At 45.0% G+C, this 25,594-nt stretch overlaps 2 protein-coding genes across 7 annotated transcripts in view; one reads left to right on the top strand and one right to left on the bottom strand.

Annotated features, from left to right (window-relative positions):
* The window catches only part of SLC36A2 (solute carrier family 36 member 2), a 57,612-nt gene extending 56,417 nt beyond the window's left edge, over nt 1–1,195 (bottom strand). For both annotated transcript variants that reach the window (XM_047875554.1, XM_047875544.1), the window contains exon 1: nt 1,044–1,195. The gene's annotated coding sequence lies outside the window, so the exon portion shown is untranslated. The remainder of the gene's footprint in view (nt 1–1,043) is intronic.
* Nucleotides 1,196–9,828: 8,633 nt separating this feature from the next.
* SLC36A1 (solute carrier family 36 member 1) overlaps nt 9,829–25,594 on the top strand; it is a 68,477-nt gene continuing 52,711 nt past the window's right edge. For 3 of the 5 annotated variants that reach the window (XM_047850130.1, XM_047850093.1, XM_047850139.1), the window contains exon 1: nt 10,218–10,318. In XM_047850130.1, coding sequence (XP_047706086.1) covers nt 10,234–10,318 — 85 coding nt within the window. In that variant the 5' untranslated portion in view covers nt 10,218–10,233. Of the gene's footprint in view, nt 10,319–21,501; nt 21,721–25,594 lie in introns of those variants that run through there. The other 2 variants (XM_047850103.1, XM_047850118.1) reach the window with 2 other exon arrangements.

Raw genomic sequence — 25,594 nt, 5'->3', positions numbered from 1 at the left:
CGGTTAGCAGGAGTGACCCCATCCCTGCTCTCAGTCCAACTAGGTTCCAGGAACTCCTGACCCACCCCAGCAAGGCACAGGGTCCAGGCCAGCCAATCAGCTTATTTCATTTCCCGGCCATAGGACTGGTTCAGAATGGACATGTGACCCTGGCTGCGGGAATCAGAATCAAATCGGGGATTTAATGGACCTTTTGGAAAAGAGAAAAGCTCTTTACACAGGGCTGAGAGTAACTGAGAGGCTGTTAGTAGTTAGTTATCTGCCACTGTATGCTGTGTGGGAAGAGTATGCTTGATAAAGTCCATGCAGAGGAAAACACATGACAGATGAAGACAGAGTCCTGCTGACACCACTTAAACAGCTGGATCCAGCTGTGCCTGAAGGTAGATATATGCATGGACTTCTCTCTCTTTTTCTTTTTTCTTTTTTTTTTTGCTAAAATTTTTAAAAATATTTATTATTTTTGAGAGAGAGAGAGAGAGAGAAAGAGAGCAAGCAGGGAAGGGGCAGAGAGAGAGAGACACAGAATCGGAAGCAGGCTCCAGGCTCTGAGCTGTCAGCACAGAGCCCGATGCGGGGGCTCCTCACAGACCGCGAGATCATGACCTGAGCTGTAGTTGGCCGCCCAACCGACGGAGCCACCCAGGCGCCCCTCTCTCTTTTTAAATTTAGGCCAGATTGGATTGGTTTTTAGTCACTTGCAAATGAAAGGGATCTGGTTAATACATCAGTCAACGTTGGGAGGGCACTTAGAAATCATTTAGTCTAATCCCTTTGTTGGGTAGATGGGGAAACTGAAGTCTATAGGAAGAGGGGGGGAAATATCCTATCTAGAACATAGGAGAATTAATGGCCATGTTGGACAAGAATCCAGATCTCTTGATTTATCTAGCCCACCTCTTTCCACGGTCTGGTTTCCTAGTATCTCTTCTCCACCCTGGTAGACCTGACCCTCATTTGTGTTACTCCCCTCTGATAAGGGGACGCTTATCGGCCCCACCCTGCACATCAGCCTTCTGGCTCTGAAGCCTGAACGCACTCACCAGAAGTTGGGGAAGTTGAGGGTGATGCTTGCCTGGGGGGTGGTCCCAAACCTGAGGTAGCCCAAGGCCCCTAGGCTTATGTCCAGGGTGGCGATCTTGAACAGCCCTCCGTGTAGAATGAGCGGAAACTGAACATGGTACTGCATCTCGTTTTCCAGAGGCAGAATCTGTAAACAGAGGAGCCATAATTATATAGTGGCCCCCGTTTATGTAAAGACCCCATTCACTCACTGTGTATTATTCTAAATTCCTTCATCTCAGCCATCATAAAGCTTGAGAGAGAAAAACTCCAAAGACATGGCCCCACTAGGTACAAGGAACTACTGAATTATAACAGGACCAATTACTGAAAAGACCTTAAAGGTATTCTAGCCCAGCGATCTATACTTGAGTATCCTCTTCCATGCTCAGGAAAGGCTCTACCCCTGAGCAGTTTTGTGGCCCATGGATGATGATGATTTCCCTTACAGAAAACCTCAGAATGTACAAGCTGGGGTCTTTGTAGGAGTTGTGCTTCTGCATGCAGCCCACCAGGGGGAGCACCATCCCTAATTTCAGGTCTGGAAGGGGACCTCCCAGCACTAACAGGTTTGTAGCCTGCAGTATAATTTTGGATTCCTTTTGCTTCAAGTTTACAGGGGAGACTATCTTATACACCAGAATATGCGAATGGATCCTGACTGAAGGATGGAAAAGAATATAGATTGTACTGGAGAAATCTGTTTCCTTATTCATGGTGTGAGTGTCTAGAAAAATCTGTACACATTCATGCTTTATTCCAGCTCCATCTGTCTGTCATCTGTGATTCTGTATCTCGTGGTAACATGGGGGCATCAGCTCTGAATAACAGCTCAGGATGCCCTGTGTGTGTGTGTGTGTGTGTGTGTGTGTGTAGGGAGGGGACAGTGGAGAAGTCAGTGGCAGGGGGACTCCGTAACAGCACGGTCAAACAAGGGGTGCCTGGGTGGCTCAGTCGGTTAAGTGTCCAATTTTGGCTCAGGTCATGATCTCACGGTTTGTGAGTTCGAGCCCCGTGTTGGGCTCTGTACTGACAGCTTGGAGCCTGGAGCCTGCTTTGGATTCTGTGTCTCCCTCTCTCTCTGTTCCTCCCCTGCTCGCACTCTGACTCTCTCTCATATAAACATTGAAAAAAAAAAAAAAAAAGGAGAACTAGCAGGGAAACTGAAAAGAGAAGAGGACGGTTGGAAGCAGCATCTGAGAGGACAAGTGCATTGATCTGGAAGCTGGAAGGTGAGGGCTTAAGCCTTGGCTTTGGAATTTAACAGCGATATGCACTTAGACAAGCCTCATTGCTTCCAGTCCCTGGTTTCATTATCTGTGTATGGATGTGAGCATCACTTCAAGCTGTGGATCAAATTCTGATCTCTTTATTTATTTGGAAGTATTCCAGACTTATGGAAAAGTTGCAAAAATATACCCTTATACCCTTCCCATATATCCTTCACCAGATCCCCCAAAGGTTAGCACATTTGCTATGTCACCATCTCCTCTCTATGTGTGAGTGCAGGATATACACGTTCCCACACATAGATGTGTGTGTGTGTGTGTGTGTGTGTGTGTGTGTGTGTATGTGTGTGTGTATTTTTTCCTGAGGTATGTGAAGGTAACTGGTTTGTATTAAATATTGTGTTCCTCTTGTGATTTCATTCAAAGGGTTCAGAGGGTAAAAAAATGTTTGAAAAGCGTTGCTAAATTCCGTTTTGTACTGGCTTTTTAAATAATTTTTCTCTTGTTGCATTAAAATATCTCTAGCACCCAAAAGTGCTGATTAAGGGCAGAGCAATGTAAATGGTAAATTTTTAATATGAAGACACGTTTAAGGGTTTAAGCAGGTTGTCTGCTTGGCAGGGATTGTCATAAAGAGGTTTTCAGTTCTCCTATTTTACAGATGGGTAAAGTAAGGCTCATTGAAAAGATCTGCCCAACATCCACAGCTTTCTGTCGGTTATGTTTCTCTAGCATGTTGGTATTCTTACCCACACTAGGTGAAGGGCTGGTGAAGCTATAATAATGACAGCTACTAACTCTGTGCCAGCAAAATGCTATTTTACCGACATTATCTCATTGAGTCCTTACAGCATCCTTGCTTTGTAGGCATTATAAACCCATTTTACAGATGAGGAAACTGAGGTTCACAGAAGTGTTAAATAGCTTGTCGAGGATCACACAGGTTGAAAACATGAAGCCGGTCTCAAACCGATGTCTGTCGGCTCCATAGCCAATGCCCTTCACCTAGACTATCTCGCTTCCTCGCTCTCATCAGGGGTGGGGATCCTTGCCCCATCTCAAACCTTCTCACCCCAATACCTTCAAAAGCAAAGATGGCTGTCCTGAAGAATCAAAGGGTAGGTCTTCCCGTTTGCCACTAGGGGTCTGGGATTTCCTGAAGGAGAAATTCAGGAGGGGCGGGAGTGGGGGAGGGTGATGATAATGGTTATGATGAAACTGACCTTGAGAAAACACAGTGGAAATCCTGCATACAGAGAGCCGGCCAGCCAGCAGAGTCCTACAATATGTCCCACTTTCTGTCGACCTGCACCTGTGGTGGATGGACTTTGTTTCTTTAAGAGGACAGAGGCAGGAGGACACTCAGGACAGAACTGAGAGTGGCAGGGGCGGAGTTCTAGGGCAAGTGTCTGGACCTCAGTTTCTCCATGTGTAAAGTGAGTGTGCTGGGGAATTGGGTGGGGTGGGGGTTGAAGTTGGCCTTCTGCCCTCAGCCATTCTCTGGAGCCAATAACCTGGGGTCAGTGAGAGAACGAGGGTGTCTAAACAGCACAGATGCCAAGCCCTCTGACCTGATGCCTTGATTTTACAGATGGGGAGCTCGAGGCTCTGCAAGCCTAATAGCGATCCTACTAAAATGGTTCCTGTCTGATACAGATATGAGCAGCTAATATTTCTTAGGTCCTCAGGATGGGCCAGCCACCATGCTAAATTCTTTTTTTTTTTTTTTTTTTTTGCCTTAATGTTTATTTATCTCTGAGAGAGAGGGAGAGACAGAGCACGAGGTGGGGAGGGGCACAGAGAGAGAGAGAGAGGGAGACACAGACCCTGAGCTGTCAGCACAGAGCCCGTCGCGGGGCTCGAACTCACAAACCGCGAGATCATGACCTACCGCGAGATCATGACCTGAGTGAAGTCAGCAGCTTAACCGACTGAGCCACCCAGGCGCCCTGTGTGCTAAATTCTTTAAATGCCTGGTTTAGCCCTCACTATGACCCTACAGGGCAGGGAGTGTTATCTTCATTTTAAGAATAAGAAAAATCCAGGCTCAGGGCCTCTTTAGTTTCAGTGTCTCCTTCCAGAAAGCAAGGACGTTGAGCTAAAACAGCATGTCTGAAACTTCCGCCGTTTACCATATGTGTGTTCCACCTATTTATGTTTCTCAAGTCAATGTTTTAAAGCGAAATCGGTTTTAAAAAGAAGTATGGCAATGGAATTCTGAATTGCCAGGAGTAGGAGAGAGCATATTAACACGGATACATAACTAAGAAAACAGGAAGTACTTCCTAAACATCTGCCCCCAAACCCATTCCCCCACGTCACCAGAGGTATGGAAAAACACTTTGAAAAGCCACTGAGTTAAATGAACTCCAGGTCCTGTCCTATCTCTGACTCTGTAAGAACACAGAATCCTGGAGTCTGGTGAGGCTTGACAGCTTAAGAACAACGTCCTTCACGAGACACCAGCCATGATAAAGGAACACCTTAAAAATCCACTTGTAAACAAGGTGATCTCTAGGTTATTTATACCAAACTGGTCTCCAGGAGCCTCTGAAGCTTCTTTATTCTTTCTGGGAACAGAGAGAGCCTTTCCAGCCAGAATGACCTGAAGAGGTGAGTGGGGGCTTCCACTGTGGCTCAGGCTCGGGGTGGGGGTGGGGCCCTCAGAAGACAGAGGCCATCTAGAGTTCATGTGCAGTATCTTGTCCTTACCTTGCGTTCGGCTATTCAAAATAGCCAATAGTGACAGCTATTTCAGCTCAGTCCTGATTGGAATTCAACAGGCTTTGAGCTGGGGCATCACAACACGCACGCACGTACACAAAGCGCTTAAAGCTTGGTGACTCAAAGTGTGGTCAGAGGACTGGCAGCATTGGCCTCACCTGAGAGCTTGTCAGGGATGCAGACTCTCAGGCCCCACTCAGATCTCCTGGATCAGAACCTGCATTGTAACAAGGTCCCCAGGTGGTTTGTACGCACATTGGGGTTTGAGTGGTCCTTCTGAGGTGCCGCTGATGTCTCTGGTCCCAAGACCATGCCTGGTACAGCAATGCTTCAGAGTCATCACCCCAGTGCTTGGCCCATCATCAGAATCAGTTGGGGAATTAAACCACACACACACACACACACACACACACGCACACACACACACACACACACACACACAGATTCCTGGATTCCAAATTCCAAAGATTCTGATCCAGTACAACTAAAGCAGGGCCTGGGAATCTGTTACGAAACAAGATCTCAAGGAATTCTGCTGCTTAGCCAGGTTTGGGGGAGGTGTGAGCTTCCATTTAGTGGTATTTAACCAAGTTCCAGACAGGGGTCCAAGCTCTTCACATTAATCTATCTGACTTTCAGGACAGCCTTTGGAGATGGGTACTAGTATCAGTCCCATTTCCCAGATGGAAAAAACGAGGCACAAAAAGTGAAGTAACTTGCCAAAGTTTGAAATGGAAGGGGGGCTATAAATAGAATTCAGGTCACTTGGCTCTAGAGCAGGGATCTCAGTGCTCCTGACATCCAGGCTGTCCTGAGCACTGCAGGATGGTTAACAGCATCCCTGGCTTCTACCTACTAGCTGCTGGTATACAGAACTCTCCTAGTTGTGACAACCAAAAATGTCTCCATGAATTGCCAAAGGTCCCCCGGGGGCAAATCGCCCCTGGTTAAGAACGGCTGCTCTAGAGTCTCTACCTGCCTCCACCACACTTGCTCTGCTGCCTCAGAACCCCTGGGTTTGCACCAAGCACTTTTACACCACAATAGCCTAACAAGGTAAGAATTGCTAGCTCGATTCTAACGTATGACTTACTCAGGGTCATATGGCCTGTGCAAAGCTAGGACTCAAATCCACATTTCAGCCCTTTCCTCGATTGACCCCACACGGTGATGTCTCGGGGAAGGTTTTGTGCCTTGCAAGAGAGCCAAGTTGAAGGCCAGGGATGGATCATGCCCCTCACTACAGTTAATTGGTTCAAGGGTGGTACCTGACCCAAGCTGAACCGATGAATTCCTTCTCTGGATTTTTTGGGACCAGCTAGAACTCAGATTTGTTTCCTTCTGGTGCCTAAAGTGGTAAAATCTAAAACTCAAGAGCGGAGAACAGAGCTTGTTCGCATTGAGAGAAATAAAGCCAAGACATAGAGTCAACCTGAGCAGAGGCACCAGAAGCACTGATATGGCGGGACTTCTGGGTTTGTGCTGCTCGCAAAGTCTGAGTGCCTCGCGATCCTTCTTGGGGCCTGGCTGTTCCACAAAAGGGCCCTGGATCTTTCTCATACACTCTCCTTTCCCCCCCACCAGTTACTTTTAGTTGAGTTGAATAAGAGTCCTTATTAGTTTGTCCCTGTTAACAAAATACCTACTTGTTGGGGGGGGGGGGGAATCCTTCTTAGTATCAGTAATCTGCTGCTAAAATTCTATGATCCGTGTAAGCATGCTGATAATTAAGTTCCTATTATTTTAAGTGGGAAACATTATGTCACATGACACATCAACCCCAAACGCACAACCAATTTTTGAAACGTAAGTAAAACTCAATAAAATGTCTACATGTAAGCAATAAACTCTGATGTTTGCTATAAATGCTTACCATGTGACACTCAGCACAAATTAATGTGGCACTTACAAGAAGTTGCTTTATCTACAGTAACATCTTCCACATCCTCTTTGTGGACATTTAGTTGTTCTGCTTTCCAAGCTGTGTGGGATTCTAACATTTGATTGTGTCTGCAGCAGAAAAATGTAAGAAACGGCTGAAGACATTTCTCACAGATTGTTTTGTTTTGCCAAATCTGTTATATTGAGTTTTGGGGGCATAAATGTAAATGTTACTTACATAAACAGAGTACAGAAAAGTTGGAGTGGCACAGATGCGTTCATTCTGTGTAGTTTGGGAGTTAAAAAAATAGACATTCTATTAAAAAAAGCAATGGAAGAAATGTTCTAAGTGAGGATCCTGTATATATGTCAAAACCACATCCCAACCCGAAATTTCCTTCTGCAGGAGAAATGATGAACAGTCTGGAGGGTGCGTTTCCCTACTTTTGTTTCACACGCACCTGTGTGTGTGCACGTGCATGTGTGTGATCACGCGTGCACACACACACGCACACACATCCATCAAGAGGGTGGCCTGGGGTGAGGAACCTGCCTGGAAGAGGTGCTGGAAGATGAGGGCCAGGATTCCAGCATGAGAACGTTGGTGAGCACGGAGCAAGTCCACAGGCCTGGAAGGTTCTGGATGAACACCAGCGTAGCCGGGAAGAGGAGTACTGCGCAGATGCGGATGCCCAGGGTGGGCGTGGCAGGAACGAGCCCTCTGCCCCACAATCGCCGGTGGTCCCGTCCACTGTCTGATAACCTGCGGATAAGGAAGGAAGACAACGAGCCTCCGCTACGACCTCCAGGCCCCGCCCCATGCCCTCCAGGCCCCGTCTCCTTGCCCTCCAGGCCCCGCCCCATGCCCTCCAGGCCCCGCCTCCATGCCCTCCAGGCCCCGCCTCCATGCCCTCCAGCCTTTGCTGCAGATTTTCAGCCCTCAGAAGCACCAAGCCTCTGGAGGTTTCCTTTGTGGAACAGTTTCCCGCGCTCCCGACCTTCTCTTAGTGACTGGTCAGCCTGCAGGTACAATGCCCCGCAAACCAGATCACACCGCTAAACTAGATCAGAGCACCCAGCCCTTTTCCTCAACAGGGTTCATCACAGACTGTGACTTTACACTAGCTTGATTATGGTTAAATGTTTACCGTCCCCACCGGAGTGTACGTATCCAGTTTGCTCACTACTGTACTGCCAGCAAAGTGACCAGCACCGGGTTGATAGTCAACACCTATTTGCTGAATTGAAAGAGAGCTTTTTAATGAAATTCTGAACAGAGGGCACCCAGGTGCCCCCAGATAATTCTTTTTTTTAAATAAAAGTTTCGTTTTATTATTTATTTATTTTAATGTTTATTTATTTTTAAGAGAGAGAGAGAGACAGAGTGAGCAGGGGAGGGGCAGAGAGAGAGGGAGACACAGAATCCGAAGCAAGCTCCAGGCTCGGAGCAGTCAGCACAGAGCTGGACGCGGGGCTCAAACTCAAGAGCTGTGAGATCATGACCTGAGCTGAAGTCCGACGCTTAACCAACTGAGCCACCCAAGTGCCCCATAAAGGTTTTATTTTATGATGATAGAAAATATTTATGGTTAAAGATTTAGAAAACAAAGCAGAATTATCTCTGGAGATTCTCTCAACCTTGCTTATAACAGCTATACAATAAAAAAAAAAAAAAGAGAAATAGTCCGAATGTCTGTTAATAAGGACTTGGTAAATAAATCATCTGTGATGAACTTATGATCTATCATTATACAAGAAAAAAAAGTAAATAACAGATCAATATCATAGTTTGAAAAGAATGATTAGTACATGGGATATTTGAATATTCATGAAAAAATGTGAAAAATGATTCACATAACTTTTAGTGGTATATTTTCATAGGGGAGAGATTTATAGGGATCTTTAATGCAATAATGTTTATATTATTGTTTGATTTGTTTAAGAAAGAGCTGTGATGGTTTTGTGTTCTGATGGGATAAAATTAACCCTAATGATTTAAAAATGAAGATAAAAGATACACCTGTAAGTTCATCTCAGAGAGGTAGCCACTGTTACTGTTTTATTGTTAATGTGTATTTATTTTGAGAGAGAGAGTGCAAGAGCTCATGTGTTGGGGGGTGGGGGCCAGAGGGAGAGAGAGAGGGAGAGAGAGAACCCAAAGAGGCTCCATGCTGTCAGCGCAGAGCCGGATGTGGGGCTCAATCTCATGAACCATGAGATCACTGCCTGAGCCGGAATCAAGAGTTGGAAGCTTAACTGACTGAGTCACCCAGGCGCCCCCAACTGTTGTTACAATTTAGAGTAGATACTATATATATTTTTACTTTGTATATAGACACATGCAGACATTTGTATTTACAACAGTGAGTCCTAAATGTACGTCATACCTTGTAGCCTTTTGATGACCTATACCACTTGTGTTTGTTTAAGCACTCGGGTTTGAAGAACTAACAAATATCTATGAGCAGTTGCTTTAATAATTCCAGAGGAAATATTCTAATCTCAGTGAGCTCACAGCCTCTTTAGAAGGAAGGGATGTGGACACATAACTATATTCAAGGGAAGCTACATCTATCTATCTAATCTATCTATCTATCGATCGATCGATCTATCAACCGAAAAGGGAAATATAAGATAGCAATTCTGTGTGGATCAGGGAATGATACCCAGAGGGGGACGGGCACGATTTAAGTACTTGGAGATAACTGGAGGAGGAAGGACATTGCACGTGGGAAGAATAGCATAAGTAGAGGCTCAGTGGTAGGAAAAGACAGGATATATTTGGGAACAGTAGATAGCACAGGTTTGTTGGGACATGGGACACTTACAGAAGAGAAGTGGAAGATCAAGCTGGAGGGTAGGTGGGTGCCAGGTCACCCAGAGTCTTGTGAGCCAGATGAAGGTGTTTAGAATAATATCCTCTCCAACAGAAAGACCTTGATTATTTTCAAGTGGAAAGGTGTGCTTGGTTTTTTCTGTTGCTGCTGTGAGGTAGGGACCTGGAAGTCCCAAAGCAAAGGCTGAATCATTTAAGTTTTCACTAACTTGGTTGATTTGGAGAAAGCTGCTCAAAGCTCAAGCTGGGCTATCTCTGGCCATCTGTGTTTCTGCTCCAGGGCTCTGCCTGCTTACAGTTATCTGCCAGAAACATAAGGAACGCATAGAAGCCCAGGTGATCCACAACCAGGAAGAAGAACACGATGTACCCGGGTGTTCGGAGGAGATTATTATAAAAAGGAGGAAGGCAGAGAGAATATGGGGCCACCTCGTGTGTTGTGTTATCAGCCCCTGCCTCACCTCTCCTACTTGGATGCCATTGCCACCTACAGCCACAGCTATGAAGGCCTGCAGCAGCCTCAGACCTCCTCCAGCTCCAGAAGGCACAGGAATGACCCTGGAAGGCTCATTACCCCCATGTCCAGGTATGTTTTTAGGCAGAAACTTTGTGTCCAGGTAGTTATGGAGTCAAGACCTGCCTTGGCCTCCCTATCCCATTGCCTGCTGCCCAATCTCATCTGCTTGGAGAAGGAAGGCTCTGTGTTCCTGCAAATTCCAACTGGCTTGACTTGGACACTGAACACTTGCTCGGAATTGGCCATCCTTTCCCCCATGGAATGAATCTGTTTCCACTCTTGTCCTTCCAATCTATGCTCCACACAGCAGCTCTAGTGGTCTTTTAAAAACTCATTGATTATATCATGCCCTTCCTCTGCTTCAAGAGGGGACTTTTCTCTGCTCTTGAATTAACATTCTGATGCATGATTGGCTCTTGCCTGCCTTTCCACTTTTTCCTTCTACAGTCTCTTCCTCCTCAGAATGCCTCGCCAGCTTCTGAAGGGCTCTGAGTTCTTCCCACTTCATGGCCACTGGCGATACCATTTCCTAAGGAAGTTCTCCTTTGCCTCTTCAAGTGGTTGCTCTTACTTGTGCTCCAGATCTTGGTTTAAACCTCACCTCTTTAGACAGGTTTTCCCCAACCCCCTATAGCTCTTATTAATTCATAATTTTCCTTATGTACTTTCCATCTCTACTGCTAGGTAATAAAACTCCATCAAGGCAGGAGTCATGCCTGTTATATTTACTCCTGTCTCCCTAGCACCTAGCATGGGGGCTGGTCTAGAGTGAGTACTCAGTGGATACTTGTTCAGTGAATGGGTGAATGAATTAATGAGCAAATGGATCCTTGGTTTCTCGGAGAATGGACTCCTCTTCTAGAAAGTACACACAGTCCATGTGGCTTTGAGTCATTGTATACTGGCTGGCATTCCCTGATGTTCAGGGTCATGAGCCATCTCAGACTGGCCCAGGGCCTCCTCAGCTTGACCCCTGTTTGCTTATATCACCTTCTGGTTTCTTGGCCCTGGCCACTTCAACCACTGGAACTGGAGGGTCTCTACTGCCCATTTCCTACCCCCTGGTCCAAGGCAAGCTGGACCTGGGCTCTTTCTGTTTAGACAGGTCCACAATTAGCAGAACCAATAGGGTTAAATAGATATGTTCACAGAGTACCCCAAATCACACTTATAGCAAAATGTGATCTCAAAAGGTATTTATTAATGATTGCTGGTAAAGGTTCAACCCCAGCATGACACCCATTCAATTAAGAGTGATTTATTTCACACTGTGAAAGCAGTATCCAGTAGCTTCATTATTTAATCTTTTGAATTCCAATGACTACGGAATAGTGGGCAGTGGGGGGACAGAGAGGAAGAAGAGCTGACACAAAAAAACCAAAAACCAAAAAACACACACACACACCCCACAGCTCTGCTGTCAGAATGTCCCCTGACTGCAGGGAGAGGTGACTCCAGACTCTAGCCACCCAGAATCAGCTAATCCACACTCAGAGTAACTAACAGTTGTTCTTTCCCAGGAGAACTAGGAGCTAAGTGCATTTAGATCACATGTTTACCCAGAGTTGTGGTTTTTGGCCTGTTGTGATTCACTGTGTGACTTTGGGCAAGTTGTTCCCTGTTTTGAAGGTTCACTTTCCCCATCTGCACTTTTAGGGGGCTGTGTTCTAGAAACTCCTGGCTCTGACCCTGTGAGAGTCCATCTTGACCCATATGCAAGGCTTGAGTCTTGGTTATTGTTCCGTTGCTGTCTTCCTTTCAGGATTAAAGAAAACCCTCCTGTTAAGCACAGGAAATGTCAATTATATATATATATATATATTTGTTTGCTCCTAGAGGCCACTTCTATAGTCAACAGTGTATGGTTGTTTCTCAAACTTTCATACGCATCAGAATCATCCAGATATCTTGTTAAAAGACAGATTGCTGGGGCCCATCCCCAGAGTTTCTGATTCACTTGCTCTGGGATGGGACCCTAAAATTTGCATTTCTAACAAGTTCCCAGGTGACACTGATGCACCTGGACTGGAGACCAACTTTGAGAACTACTTTAGGACACTCAAAAGTGTTGATATTAATTAGGTATGTGTTTCTGAGGGACAGATATCAACATTGGACTAGAGGCTGTCTGAGACCTCAGTGGGACTCACCATCCTACTCTGTTCCAGGCAAGGAGAGGACAAGGTAGCCCTCCGGGGGCATGGTCCCAGAGCCAGGTATAGGGGCTGGCTGCCAGGGCTGCATCATCATATCCCCATGGTTCATAAAGGGCCCATTAAGTCTAAGGGAGAGGGCACAGGAAATGGGTCTTTGTTGGGTTTAGCAGCATATCGTGGGATGAAAGCAAGGCAGGCCGTTAGCACAAGGCTGCATGGAAAGGTGAAAGGTAGGTGTATGGCAGAAATGCTAGGTGCTAATGCCCACTGGTGCTCACTCTGCCTCCTCACTTCCCTGAAGGGTCTCCAAAATCATCTACAACTCACTAAACATTTAGTGAGTGCCTACTGAGTGTTTGCAGCTGTGCAAGGCACTAGGGTACATATTATTGAATAAGAGAGGCAGGGCCCCGTCCTCCTGGAGCCGTCTGCTAGGCAGATTAACAAGTCGCATGTACTCACTGAACGCATGGTGACAGACACTCAGGCCCAGAGGGGGCAGGGCACTTGTCCAAAGTCACACAGCGAGCTGACCTCTGGTCTCCTGGCTCCCACCACAGTGATTTTCCTCTTTTACGCTGCTGCTTCCCTGAGACCGCATAACTTGCTGGTCTTTGCGGTAGCAATGAAGATAATCATGCACGCTGCCCCTTGTTGCAACGATTTTTACCAGGAGTGTAGGGACTCATGCTCCTCCGGGCTCATCAGAATTTCAGGGAAATATAACAAGGAATGTGACTTCTTTGCCATTTAATTAAAAAAATACAGCGGTGATGAATGCCTATTATAAAAAGGTCAAAGGGTCTAGAAGTATATACAGAAAAAAGGAACATCCCTATTTATATCCTCCCCTGCCTCATTCCAATTTCATTCTCTTCCTTCTTTCCTCAAAAGTAGCTACTTTTCACAGTGTGGTGTGCTCATGTCCAGACCTTTTCTATGCATTTGTAAACATTATGTACACTAATTTATAAACATTGTATATATAAGCAGGCACTTAAAAGTGAGTTTTAAAATCATATATGTATAATATATTTATTTTTTTTTAGATTTCAAATATACCTTCATTTCTTCTGAAAATGGAGGTATTCTTGGTAAAACTTCGGCTACCACGCCACCCTTCAGACCAAATTCTGGCACAAGTTAACATAAATAGAACACACCATAAGGTCCTTTACAATTTACAAATGAATATCATATAGATTTTTTACTTAATCCTCAAAGCTATCCTATGAGGTAGACTCAACTGAATGTCTTACGACAGTTTTTCTACAAGAAAACCGGTGCTCATAGAAGTTGAGGGAATTGCTCAGTGAACCACAACACCCAAGAAACAAAGCTAGATCTCAAACCCAGCCCTTTTGCCTCCAAATGATTCCCACTGCATTGTGCCCTACACTATGTCCCAGTGGATTTAGCAGGTTTCTTCATTCCAGTGTTGAGCCCAGTGTTGTGAGTATCGTCCATCTCTGCCAAACAGCTCTTAAATAAACTGGCTAAAGCCATTCTGCATTAAGGGTATGGTAGAGCTGGGGCAAAGCATATATAATAGTATTTTTTAAATTGTGTGTGTAAGGTGAAAAGTGGACACTGCTTTTGTGATAGGAACTGCAGAGACAGAAACTGAATAAGCTCTTGGCTGATGGGGCATGACTGAGAGGCCTTGTTCTGGGATGTGCATAAAGAAAGGTGGCAGGAAACAGGGCAAACCATGGCGGTGGAACTAAAGCAAAGCAAGCCTTGTTTGCAAGAAGGCTTGAAGGCTCTCCCTGTAGCAGAAGTAGTGGGCACAGGGGCGCTTGGGGGGCTCAGTAGGTTGAGTGTCCGACTCTTGATTTTGTCTCAGGTCATGATTCCAGGGTTGTGGGCTTCAGCCCTGCTTGGGGCTCCTCGCTGAGCATGGAGTCTGCTTAAGATTTTCTCTCTCCTCTCCCTCTGCCCCTCCCCCCTGCTTGCATGCACTCTCTCTCTCTAAAATGAATAAGATAAAATAAGATAAAAAGAAGTGGTGGGCACAGTTCACCAGGACACCCACACAGTGCATGGCCACGAAGCTTATCACCAGCAGACTGAGAGGACCCAGACAGAGATGGGGATGTGGTCAGAAAGAAGAGAGTTAAGTAGGTATGTTAGGATGAAAATACAGGACAAAAATGGATTGGACAAGAGAATGGGAAGACAAGCCATAGATTGGGAGAAAATATTTGCAAAAGACATCACTGAAGAAGGATCGTTACCTACATTAACATTCAACAATAAAAAAAGCAATCTAATTAAAAAGGCAAAAGACTTGAACAGACACCTCACCAACGAAGACACACAGCAGGCAGAAAAGCATATGAAAACATGCTCCACATCATATATCATCAGGGAATTGCAAATTAAAACACTACACACCTGTTAGAATGGTCAAAATCCACCACCCTGACAACATCAAATGCTGGCAAGGATGTGGGGCAACAGGAACTCTCACTCTCTGCTGGTGGGAATGCCAAACAACACAGCCACTTTGGAAGACAGGTTGGCCGTTTCTTACAAAGCTTACAAAACATCCTTACCATATGATTCAGCAATAATGTTCCTTGGTATTTACTCAAATGAGTTGCAAACTTATGTCAACACAAAGATCTATACATGAATACTTAGAGCAGCTTTGCTCATAATGGCCAAAACTTAGAAGCGACCATGATGTCCTTCAGTAGGTGACTAGATAAACTGTGATACATGCGGACAGTGGAATATTATTCAGCACTAGTAAGAAATGAGCTATCAAACCATAAAAGACATGGGAGAAACTTAAGTGCATATTACCAAGTGAAATCAAGCTGGTATGAAAAGGCTACTTACTGACTGATTCCAACTATATGGCATTCTGGAAAAGGCTAAGCTATGGGGACAATAAAAAGATCAGTGTTTGCCTGGGGTGAGGTGAGAGAGGGTTAGGCAGATCACAGTGGGTTTCTAAGACAGTGATACTATTCTGTATGATACCACAGTGGTGAATACCTGTCATGTATTTGTTCAAGCCCACAGAACACACACTACCACGAGCGAACCCTAACATAAACAATGGATTTTGGGTGACGATGATGTGTCAGTGTGGATTCATTGATTGTGACGCACGTACCACTCTGGTGGGGGATGTTGATAGTGGAGAGACGTGAGTGTGTTATGGTAGGAGGTATACAGGAACTCTGTACTTTCTGCTCAATACTGCTGTGAACCTAAGACTGCTCGAAAAAAATAGTCTATTAAAACAAAACAAAACAAAACAAAACACCTGAATATTTAAGAAACGTGGACAGGGGGATCATGAACTCTGCAGTTTGATATTATTGATATAAGTATATAACTAGTCAGTCTCACATGGACAGACAATAAGACCTTACAGAGAGCAGACCAGAGAAGTAAGTGGCCATGAGTAAAGGAGGGACAAGAAAAAGGAGTGGCCCTAACCCCTCCTGTCATGGGCTCTATCAGAACACTAGAGACTCATACTAGGTGGCTGTATGTATTTGTGCTGCTGATAAAATTATGCTAATCAAAAAAAGCGCGCGCGCGCGCGCGTGTGTGTGTGTGTGTGTGTGTGTGTGAGTGTGATTTGTAACCCTCCCCTCCCCGCCCCCCCCCCGCCCCCTGGCTTGTGGGGCAATGGAACAGACCCTGACTTGGGAACTCAGTTGCCTGGTCTCCATCGTGGTATCGCCTCTGGTTTCCTGAGGCAGACGAGGTGATGTTAGTGGGCACAGGGGGTGGCTAGCGCCCTCCTCAGTCTCCAGGCTGTGTCTCCGGGCCCCGGCTGGCACAGGCAGAAGTGAGTCCGGTGTGCTGCAGTGACCCTCCTGGATCTGTCGTTCATCCCTGTTCCCTTGGCACAGCTGCTAACTCTAGATCTAATTGTACTCAGGGTTCCAGGACAGGAAGCCTGACCTTAACTTAGGGGTGTTCTGGGGACAAGTGATAGAGAGCATTTCCTCTGCCTTTCTCGTGATCTCTTGAGGACAAAGCTTCTCATAAAATGGGTCAGGTTGTGACAGAAGACCCACGGGATGCCAGCACCAGGCTCAGACCTGCCCTGCACAGGCTCTGAGGGAGAAGTGCCTCATGCAACCCTCTCAACGCCTCGGAAAGCAATAGGATTTATTCTCACAATGCTACCTATGGCTCAGAGATGGGACAGTTGGCCCAAGGTCACACAGCTACGGTGGGAATAGCAGAGCCGGGATGGGGGTGAGTGCATTTTCCTGTGGTCTTACACAGGACGTCCTGGAACCTCAGAAAGTCATTCGTTTCAATATTCTCTTCCCTCACATACAATGCTTCAATTGTCCTACTACAGTCCCCCTCTATAGGCAAACCGCAAGCAGACTGGCCCCTTAAACCTTCAAGGACAGATGATAATTTATCTTCCTAAAAAATCTCTGTCCATAACGCAACCTTCTTTAAAACTCCTTCTAGAAATTAAAAATAGACCTACCCTATGACCCAGCAATAGCACTGCTAGGAATTTATCCAAGGGATACAGGAGCACTGATGCATAGGGCCACTTGTACCCCAATGTTCATAGCAGCACTCTCAACAATAGCCAAATTATGGAAAGAGCCTAAATGTCCATCAACTGATGAATGGATAAAGAAATTGTGGTTTATATACACAATGGAATATTACGTGGCAATGAGAAAAAATGAAATATGGCCTTTTGTAGCAACGTGGATGGAACTGGAGAGTGTGATGCTAAGTGAAATAAGCCATACAGAGAAAGACAGATACCATATGGTTTCACTCTTATGTGGATCCTGAGAAACTTAACAGGAACCCATGGGGGAGGGGAAGGAAAAAAAAAAAAAAAGAGGTTAGAATGGGAGAGAGCCAAAGCATAAGAGACTGTTAAAAACTGAGAACAAACTGAGGGTTGATGGGGGGTGGGAGGGAGGAGAGGGTGGGTGATGGGTATTGAGGAGGGCACCTTTTGGGATGAGCACTGGGTGTTGTATGGAAACCAATTTGTCAATAAATTTCAGAAAAAAAATACTGAGAAAAAAAAAAAAACTCCTTCTAGGATTCAACAGTACTCATTCCCCTAAAAATCTTCCCTTACCTGCAATTTAAGAGATTGATAAAGAGGATGTCGCCTCTGTCCGATCATTCATTTTGCAAACCTATACTGGCTCCTTGTGCCCAGTGATAGGCTTGGGAGGACGCAGCGGTAAATGAGGCCGGGTCATTGTCCTCAGACTGCTCAAGGTCTGAACAGCGAGTCTGATCCATGCTAGAATTAGCTAACCTTTTCAGGAAATAATTGCTATTTGCCAGGCACCATGTTAAGTTCTTTGCATGACTCAACTTAATTGGTCCTTAACAATAATCATCTGAAGTAGAAACTATTATTATCCCCATTTGACAGGTGAGAAAATTGAGGCTAAGACAGGTTGAGTAACTTGTTGCAGGTTATATAGCTGGTAAGTGGCAGAGCTGGGATTTGAAGTCACTTACATCTGATGCCAAAACCAGTGCTCATTTCCACAATGTTCTACTGACCCAGGTTAATGTCAAACCTGGGATTCTTTGATTCTGCTGGCAAAGACTTGGCCTGTCTTCTTCAGTAGAGGCAGATAATGCTTTATAGGTGTCCTCACTGGCAACACCATTTCTCCAAAGAGTAGCTCAGACGCTACCTCTAATGCAAGCCTTCCCTGCTTTGACCATCTGGAAGAAATACCTTTCTCTTCTGAATCCTTGATTTCACTCATGCCATTCTGTCTGGGATTTCAGCTATGTGTGTACATATCTTCCTCTGTGAGTTGCGAGAGCCTTAGAGGATCGTGTCTCATGTTCATTATTGTAGCCCCATTATGACTGGGTCCTCAATAATGTTGAAAGGATCCCTAAAAAGTTATGCTCATGTGAAAAGCATTATCTTCAAGGAACATTATTGTTGCCCATCTCTACACCTCTCTTTGCCTGTCAAAAATGGAGAAGAGCCCAGATTTAGCTATTTGAGCTATTGAAAAGAAGGAAAGAATTCCCACAAAAGTCTCAAGGTACAAGATCCTAGACGCAGGAGCTACTGTTGGGGAGGAAAGGACATTTACAAGATCCCACTGGCCTCCTTAGATAGCAGGAGCCCTGGTGGGAGAGTTGCTGAGCCCTGCCTGGGAGCCCCTGGGACATTCCTTGGGCTGCACCATTCAGGGACTGGCTGCTGGCAGAGGTGCCCCCAGCCCCAGGCAGGTGGATACCTCACTCTTCAGCTCCAAACACTGTGTGTGAGGGGTGGAGAGCCTCCATCGCTTGGCAAAAGCTTGAGCAAGAACAGCCTTGGCATGTAGGAGCTGCAAGGCCCAGCTCTCAGCTGCTTGAGCCTTAGAAGCCTCAGGAACTTCAGTACAGCTCCACCCCACTGGCCTGGAGTGATGCAAGCTCTGATCCTCAGGAAGAACACAAGACCAAAAGCACGAATGAGTGGATGAATGCGCTTTCCCTCCACTCCCACAGAGACTTCTCACCACTGCTCTAAGAGTCTGTTCTTTTGCTTCTACCAGTACTGATTGAATGCCCACGTGCCAGGAACTTTTCTGGGTGCTGAGGATCCCCTGGTCCCAGGCAGTGTGGTGCCTGTTTTCCAGGAGCTTAATTGGACACCATGAATATTACTCAGGGTTTCTCATAAATAAGTAAAAGTTTCAACTGTGATAAGTGCTCTGAACACTTGAGTGTAATAAAAGCAGTTGGCTCTTGCAACGAGGTCAGCAAAGGTTTTCCCGAGGAAGAGGGAAGTCCTCTGCGTGGCGATGTTCTTTTCACCTCCTTGCTCTAATTAAAATGTGGCTCCCCTGAGGTCACCATTTTCTCTGCAGGTCACTGCTTCCAGATAGTTTGCCCTTCACCCCACCTTAGACACCCACTCCCCCCATCATAGCCTAGGCCTTGTCATCACCGGAGACTACACCACCTTCAAAATCTCTACTGCAAACATCCTATTCTCTAGATGGCTTACCAACTCCTATCGGTCCATCTTCTATCCATGAGTTTGCAGACCGCACCAGATCTTTGACATCAGGGCCCCCAGTCTACCAGTGCTACTCTGCTCCCTATCTACTGCTCGTCCCCTCATACCCTCACTGCCATCTTAACCCAGCTATTAGACAGTCATTGCAGTCACCCCTGCCACTCACTCTTATCCGTCTTATCCCTTTCCTTGTATTGGGTCCAACTTTCAAAGCCATAATACTGGGTAGATGCAACTTCGCCTCTACTTTGAGACTACACCCAAGCAGTTGAATATGGGTTGAGAAATATGCACAGATTTGCCAACAGGTTGCATCTTAAATTTATGAACACGACCCTCAGGTGGGTCCCAGCACTGTTGGGCAGATCTATGACCTATCTTGTTTCTGTTGCTTTCCCATTCTTCAGGAGGACTGTTTCTTATCTCTTCTCTTGATTCAAACCTCCAGTATTCTCCCTTTTTCACTCTCAGCTGATGACATTGTTTTTATTTCATTGAGGAAATAGAAGCAATCAGAAGAGAACTTCCTTATCCTCCACCCATGAAATCTACCCACTGACCTGTGTCTGAATCATATACCAGGCTTTTCTCCCACAAAAATAGGTAAACTGTCCTCACCTGTCGTTAAGTTCCTTTATCTTGCACACTGATCTCTTGCCCTTCCCTTTACTTAACCAAGAGTTTTGCTCTTGCAATGATCCTTCCTTCTCTCTTGGACCATCAAAATTCCCCTTCCTACTGCATTGTTCCAATGAACATATAAACATAATAGAGTAACTGTTCTCTCATCTGTCTGTTCTCTTTCATAGCACAACTCCTTGAAAGAGGTGTCTCTACTCACTCTCTCCAATTTCTCACTTTCCATTCTCTTGAATCTATTCCAGTAGACTTTGATCCTTATTACTTCATTGAAACTATTCTTGTCAAGGGTAACAATGCCTTGCATTCCAAAATCCAGTGGCTAAACCTGAGTTCTCATCTTGTCTTAGCTGGAGTAGAGATTTCAGTCTTTTTACACTTACAGTTTTCACCACAATGGTGGATAGACTGTAAGGTGCCACCTCTGTTGATATTCACGGTATTCGTGCTCTTGTATATCCCCTCCCCTTGAGTGTGGGTGGGGCCCATGCTTGCTTCTGACTAACAGAATGTGGCAAAGGTGATGGGATGTCACTTTCATGATTACATTATGTCATCTAAGAATTTATATAACCAGCAGACTCTCTCTAGAGTCCTCAAAGCTCAGCTGGCTTTGGAGAAGTGGCATGTTGGAAGGCTCACATGGCTAGGAGCTGAGGGCCAACAAGAAGCCAACTGCCAGTGAGAAGCTGAGGATTTCAGTCCTACAATAGCAAGTAAATGTACCAACAACCCAAGTGAGCTTGGAGGAAGATTCTTTGGCAGTTGTGTTTCCAAATGAGAACACAACCCAGCTAACACCTGACTACAGTCTTGTGAGTTCCTGTAAGCAGAGGACCCAGTTAAGCCACCCCTGACCCACAGAAACCATGAGACAATAGAAGTGTGTTGTTTTAAACCACTAAGCTTGTGGTAATTTATTACACAGCAATAGAAAGCTGATATAACTGCTTATCTTTTATATGAGGTCGTTGCTATGTTTTTTCCATAATGGCATCTTATATTGGATTTTTTAAAGACTCAGATACAATTTATTTGCTTATCAAACGGGTGCCATTCTGTGTCTTCATATGCAAATGGTAACCATAGAACCCTAGGGTCTAAGTGAAGGTCATCGGAAGTTACCAAGTATGACCTTGAATGAACACCTTTGTCCCGCAGAGGCTGTTTCCCATGTGTAAATGAATGGGTTGCAGCAGACCATCTCAGAGAAACTCTGAGGTGTGATACATAATGATTCTCTGGCTGACCTTGGGCCTGTCCAGTCATCTTTGGAAGGAGGAAGATTTGGGAGGTGAGCTTCCTTCCCCTATTCATTTCAGCAGCTAGGGGCGGAAGCCCAGACTGAAAGGGATTTGCTAAGTCAATGGTAGAGCTGGCCTCAGCCCTTTCCTTTGTGCTCCTATGTCAGTGCTTTTTCAGTGGCAACAGGAGGCCCTTCTCTCTTCTCAGCTCTCCCAGGCCCTTTGTTAGCATTGTGAGGTAAAGTCAAGGTCTGCCCACCCTACAGATGGGGCTTCGGGGGTTTGCTCCAGATCTCTCGGACCCTTGCCTGGGTCCAATCCTGGGAATATTCCTTGTCCAATGGTGCCTCTTCCTGCCTTATTTCAGGAGGACCTACCAGTTGGCCTTATCTTGTGCCAAGGAAGTTGTTGGCTGAGTAAAAGGTTAGGAGAAGTTCTGTGGATGAGGGGGAATCTGTAAGCAGGTTTCAGGTAGGGCGGGGGCTATAGCTTTGGAGAACCTGAGCCCAATAAGCTCTTGGAAACTTCCCCCCAAACAACCTTACTTTAAAAACTAATACTCAAAATAAAACATACACGCCCAGGTTTAGACTATTAATATTCTAACCAGAGGATTTATAATAAAAACTGGAGTCTTCTCATCTAACCTTCTCCATGAAAAGTCCCTCTTTCTGTGGCTAAGCTTTTTTAACATCTGTTTTTTCAGTTCTCTAGTTTTCCATCTCTCTATACAATATAATGAGTTTTCAATTTATTAATTCAATGTTAGTGCAAATTTATACCTGTTTTAGTTATTTACCTTTATAGCTTAAAATTATATAAGCATAGAGATAAATTTATTGTCAATTACAAATATTTGTACTGGTTTTCTATTGCTGTTGCAACAAATTACCACAAGCACAGCGGAGTAAAAGAACACAAACATTCTTGTACAGTTCTGGAAGTCAGAAGTCCTAAAATCAAGATGTTAGCAAAACTGTTCTTTCAGGAGGCTCTAGGGAGTATCGGCTTCCTTTTTCTCCCAGCTTCTAGAGCCTCCCACATTCCCTTGGCATGCAGCTCCTCCTTCCATCTCCAAAGCCAGTAGAATAGCATCTTGCCTCTTCCCTGACCTTCTAGCCTCCCTCCTGTAAGAGCCCTTGCGATGTCACCAGGTCCATCCGGATAATCCAGGATAATCTCCTCATCTCAAAACCCTTACTTTAATCACATCTGCAAAGTCCCTTTTGCTGTCTAAGCGTTGCGGGGATAAGGATGTGGACGAGACCATTACTCTGCCTACTCCATCATACATCCCAGTTTACCTGGAGCAGTCCCACTCTATGCCGATTGTCCTGATGCAAATATTAACAAGGCCCCTTTCATTCTCAAAAGTGTCTCCATTTGAAATCATATCGATACTCTACTTATCCAGCGTTTCCCAGTTTTTTTTATATCATAACATGTAGAAAATAACATTTTCTAGGTCCTCAGGATGAAAGAACAAAGCCTGTTTATGGTTAGAGCTAACTGTCTCAGGAGCTCTAGCCACTTTGGGACCTGCCTGGCTGCTTCAAGGGGCAAGAGTATCAATACCTCAGCACCCCATAACCCATTTGTGATACCCCATTGGCCATCGCACAGCACTGGGAAAGTCTTCCATTAAAGCAGTATAATACATTCAAAGCGTGCTCTTGTGATGCCCTCCTGTGTGAGCAGCCTTTGGTTCCAAGGGTCTCACACACGTGCATTGACGCTCCTGTCATTGTAATCCTGGGGGCTAGTGCAGGTTGTCGGACTGATGCACCCCTCTCCATCTTTTCACCTGCGCCTCCCAGTTCTGTGTCTGCAGAATCTTCTGTCCCTCACACACTCTCCCAGGCATCAGAATGCCAATATTGGTGGCACAGCACTCGTCCTGGATTCACAGGAGGGGCTTTTGAAGCACTCGTCCATTTTTTTCTCTGGGACTCCGGAGCGCCTAAGTGTCTTAGCTTTGTAACATACTCTTCTTTCTTTAAACGTACTCCATTTACCGCAGAAATACTCGTGGTAAAACATCTTATCATTATCACTGCCTTTCAGATCATTATAAAAATCACAACAGCTTGGCCAAGAGGCACATTATAACGGGTTGATCCGGCATCAGCACTTTTCATATGTACTTGAGCCGGTATTTACTTCCTTAGCAGGGTCTTTGCTTTAAATTGCTGCTTTTCATTTCCACTCTGTTCCTAATTTATTTTGCAGGATGCACTCTCCCTAGTCCTCAGCATGTGGTGTCATGATGGTGTTCAGCCTTCGTTATAGGAATATTATGTCTTCCAATACCCATGCCCAAACTGAGGATTTTAAAATTCATTTTTCAGCACTTGTGCCGCTTAATGAATCCTTGAATTGTATCGTTATGGCTTACAGAATGTTTTAAATTATACTAATGATGAGTGCTCACGCTACAGCTAATAACTACTCAGACCTCTCACACAAGTGCCATGTGACCAGGGCATTTCTCTCTGTATTCTCACAGAAGGACCAGGTGGGCACTTCTGTGTCCCAGCCAAAGTGGCCGCCGTATGGAAGTTATAGTGTAGCACAATTCACTGTGCCCTTCTGAGCATCAGTCTGGCTATTATGACATACTTTGTGAAATTTTGAATTTGGGTGGGATTCTAAAGGCTGTAAATTCTGCATACAAAGTGGATCTTTACTAATATTTTTATATCACACTACCTTAAATTCACGTAACTCATGTGCATACAGACTGTGTCGTGTGCATATGCACCCTGTTTTTTTTTTTTTCTTAACAAAACGTAATCATTCTCTATATGTTATTTTGTTACCTTTGTATGATGTGGGGGGCCAAGGGCTCCAAAGCAAGGGCTCTTTTCTAGAGCAAAGAGACACATGACCTGTGTGACACTCTGGGTGCATCGCTCCTCCTCTCTGGGCCTTGGTTTCCCCACCAAAGGATAGGGGGCTGGACTCACTGATCCTAGAGGCCTGCTCCTGCCATTGTCTTCCTGGTCTTGTAGAAGGCAGCTCTGCTCTTCCTGTGGTTCAGTCCAAAGTATTTATCTCCTCTCTCTCATACTCCATTTCCTTCCATCGACATTTAACATTTCCAATCTACCATAAAACTATTTTTCAGAAATTGACCACTTCTCACCATCTTCACTGTGCTTATTCTTGTCAAATCATCATAATCTTATTCCAGATTATAGAAACTGCCTCCTGACTGGTCTCCCCTTTCTGCCCATGCCTAAATCAACCCAATAAGCAGAGCATCCTGTTTTTAAAAAAAATTTTTTTTAACGTTTATTATTGACAGAGAGAGACAGAGCATGCACGGGGGAGGGTCAGAGAGAGAGGGAGACACAGAATCTGAAACAAGCTCCAGGCTCTGAGCAGTCAGCACAGAGCCCGACGCGGGGCTCGAACCCACATACCGCGAGATCGTGACCTGAGCCGAAGTCGGCCGCTTAACCGACTGAGCCACCCAGGCGCCCCCCTGGGCTCTTTACTCTGTTCCATTTGTCTGTGTGTCTGTTTTTGTGTCACTACCAGACTGTCTTGATGACTACAGCTTTGCAATGAATCTTGAAATCCGGGATTGTGTTACCTCAGGTTTTGTTCTTCTTTTTCAAGGTTGTTTGGCCATTAGGGGTCTTTTGTGATTCCATACACATTTTAGGATTACTTCTGTGAAAAATGCTGTTCTAGTTCTGTGAAAAATGCTGTTGGCATTTTGATAGGAACTGCATTAAATCTGTAGATTGCTTTGGGTAGCACGAACATATTAGCAATATCTGTTTTCCCAATCCGTTAGCATGGAATATCTTTCCATTTGTTTATTGCCATCTTCAATTTCTTTCATCAGTGCTTTATAATTGTCAGAATACAGTTCTTTTACCTCCTCAGTCAAGCTTATTACCAGCTATTTTATTATTTTTGGCACAATTGTAAATGGGATTGCTTTCTTATCTTCTCTTTCTGCTACTTCATTATTAGTAACAGATTTCTGCATATTGATTTTGTATCCTTACTGAAATAACCTATCTGAATTAATAGGCCTTACTGGATTCACCTATCAGTTCTAGCAGCTTTTTGATGGAGTTTTTAGGGTTTTCTACATACAGTATCATGCACACACTGACTACCTTTTAATTCTTCAAATAGGCTAGGCACATTCCCTCCTGGGCCCCTAGAACATGCTATTCCCTCTGCCCAGAATGCTCTTCTCAAAGAAGTCCACAGGGATTGTTTCCTCCCCTATTTTAGGACTTTGTTGAGATATCACCTCTCAGTAGTATATTCCTGA

Source organism: Prionailurus viverrinus, chromosome A1 (genome assembly GCF_022837055.1).
Source record: "Prionailurus viverrinus isolate Anna chromosome A1, UM_Priviv_1.0, whole genome shotgun sequence".
Lineage (NCBI taxonomy): Eukaryota > Metazoa > Chordata > Mammalia > Carnivora > Felidae > Prionailurus > Prionailurus viverrinus.
Note: the sequence above shows the minus strand (reverse complement) of the source record. Positions and strands in the feature narration are given on the sequence as shown.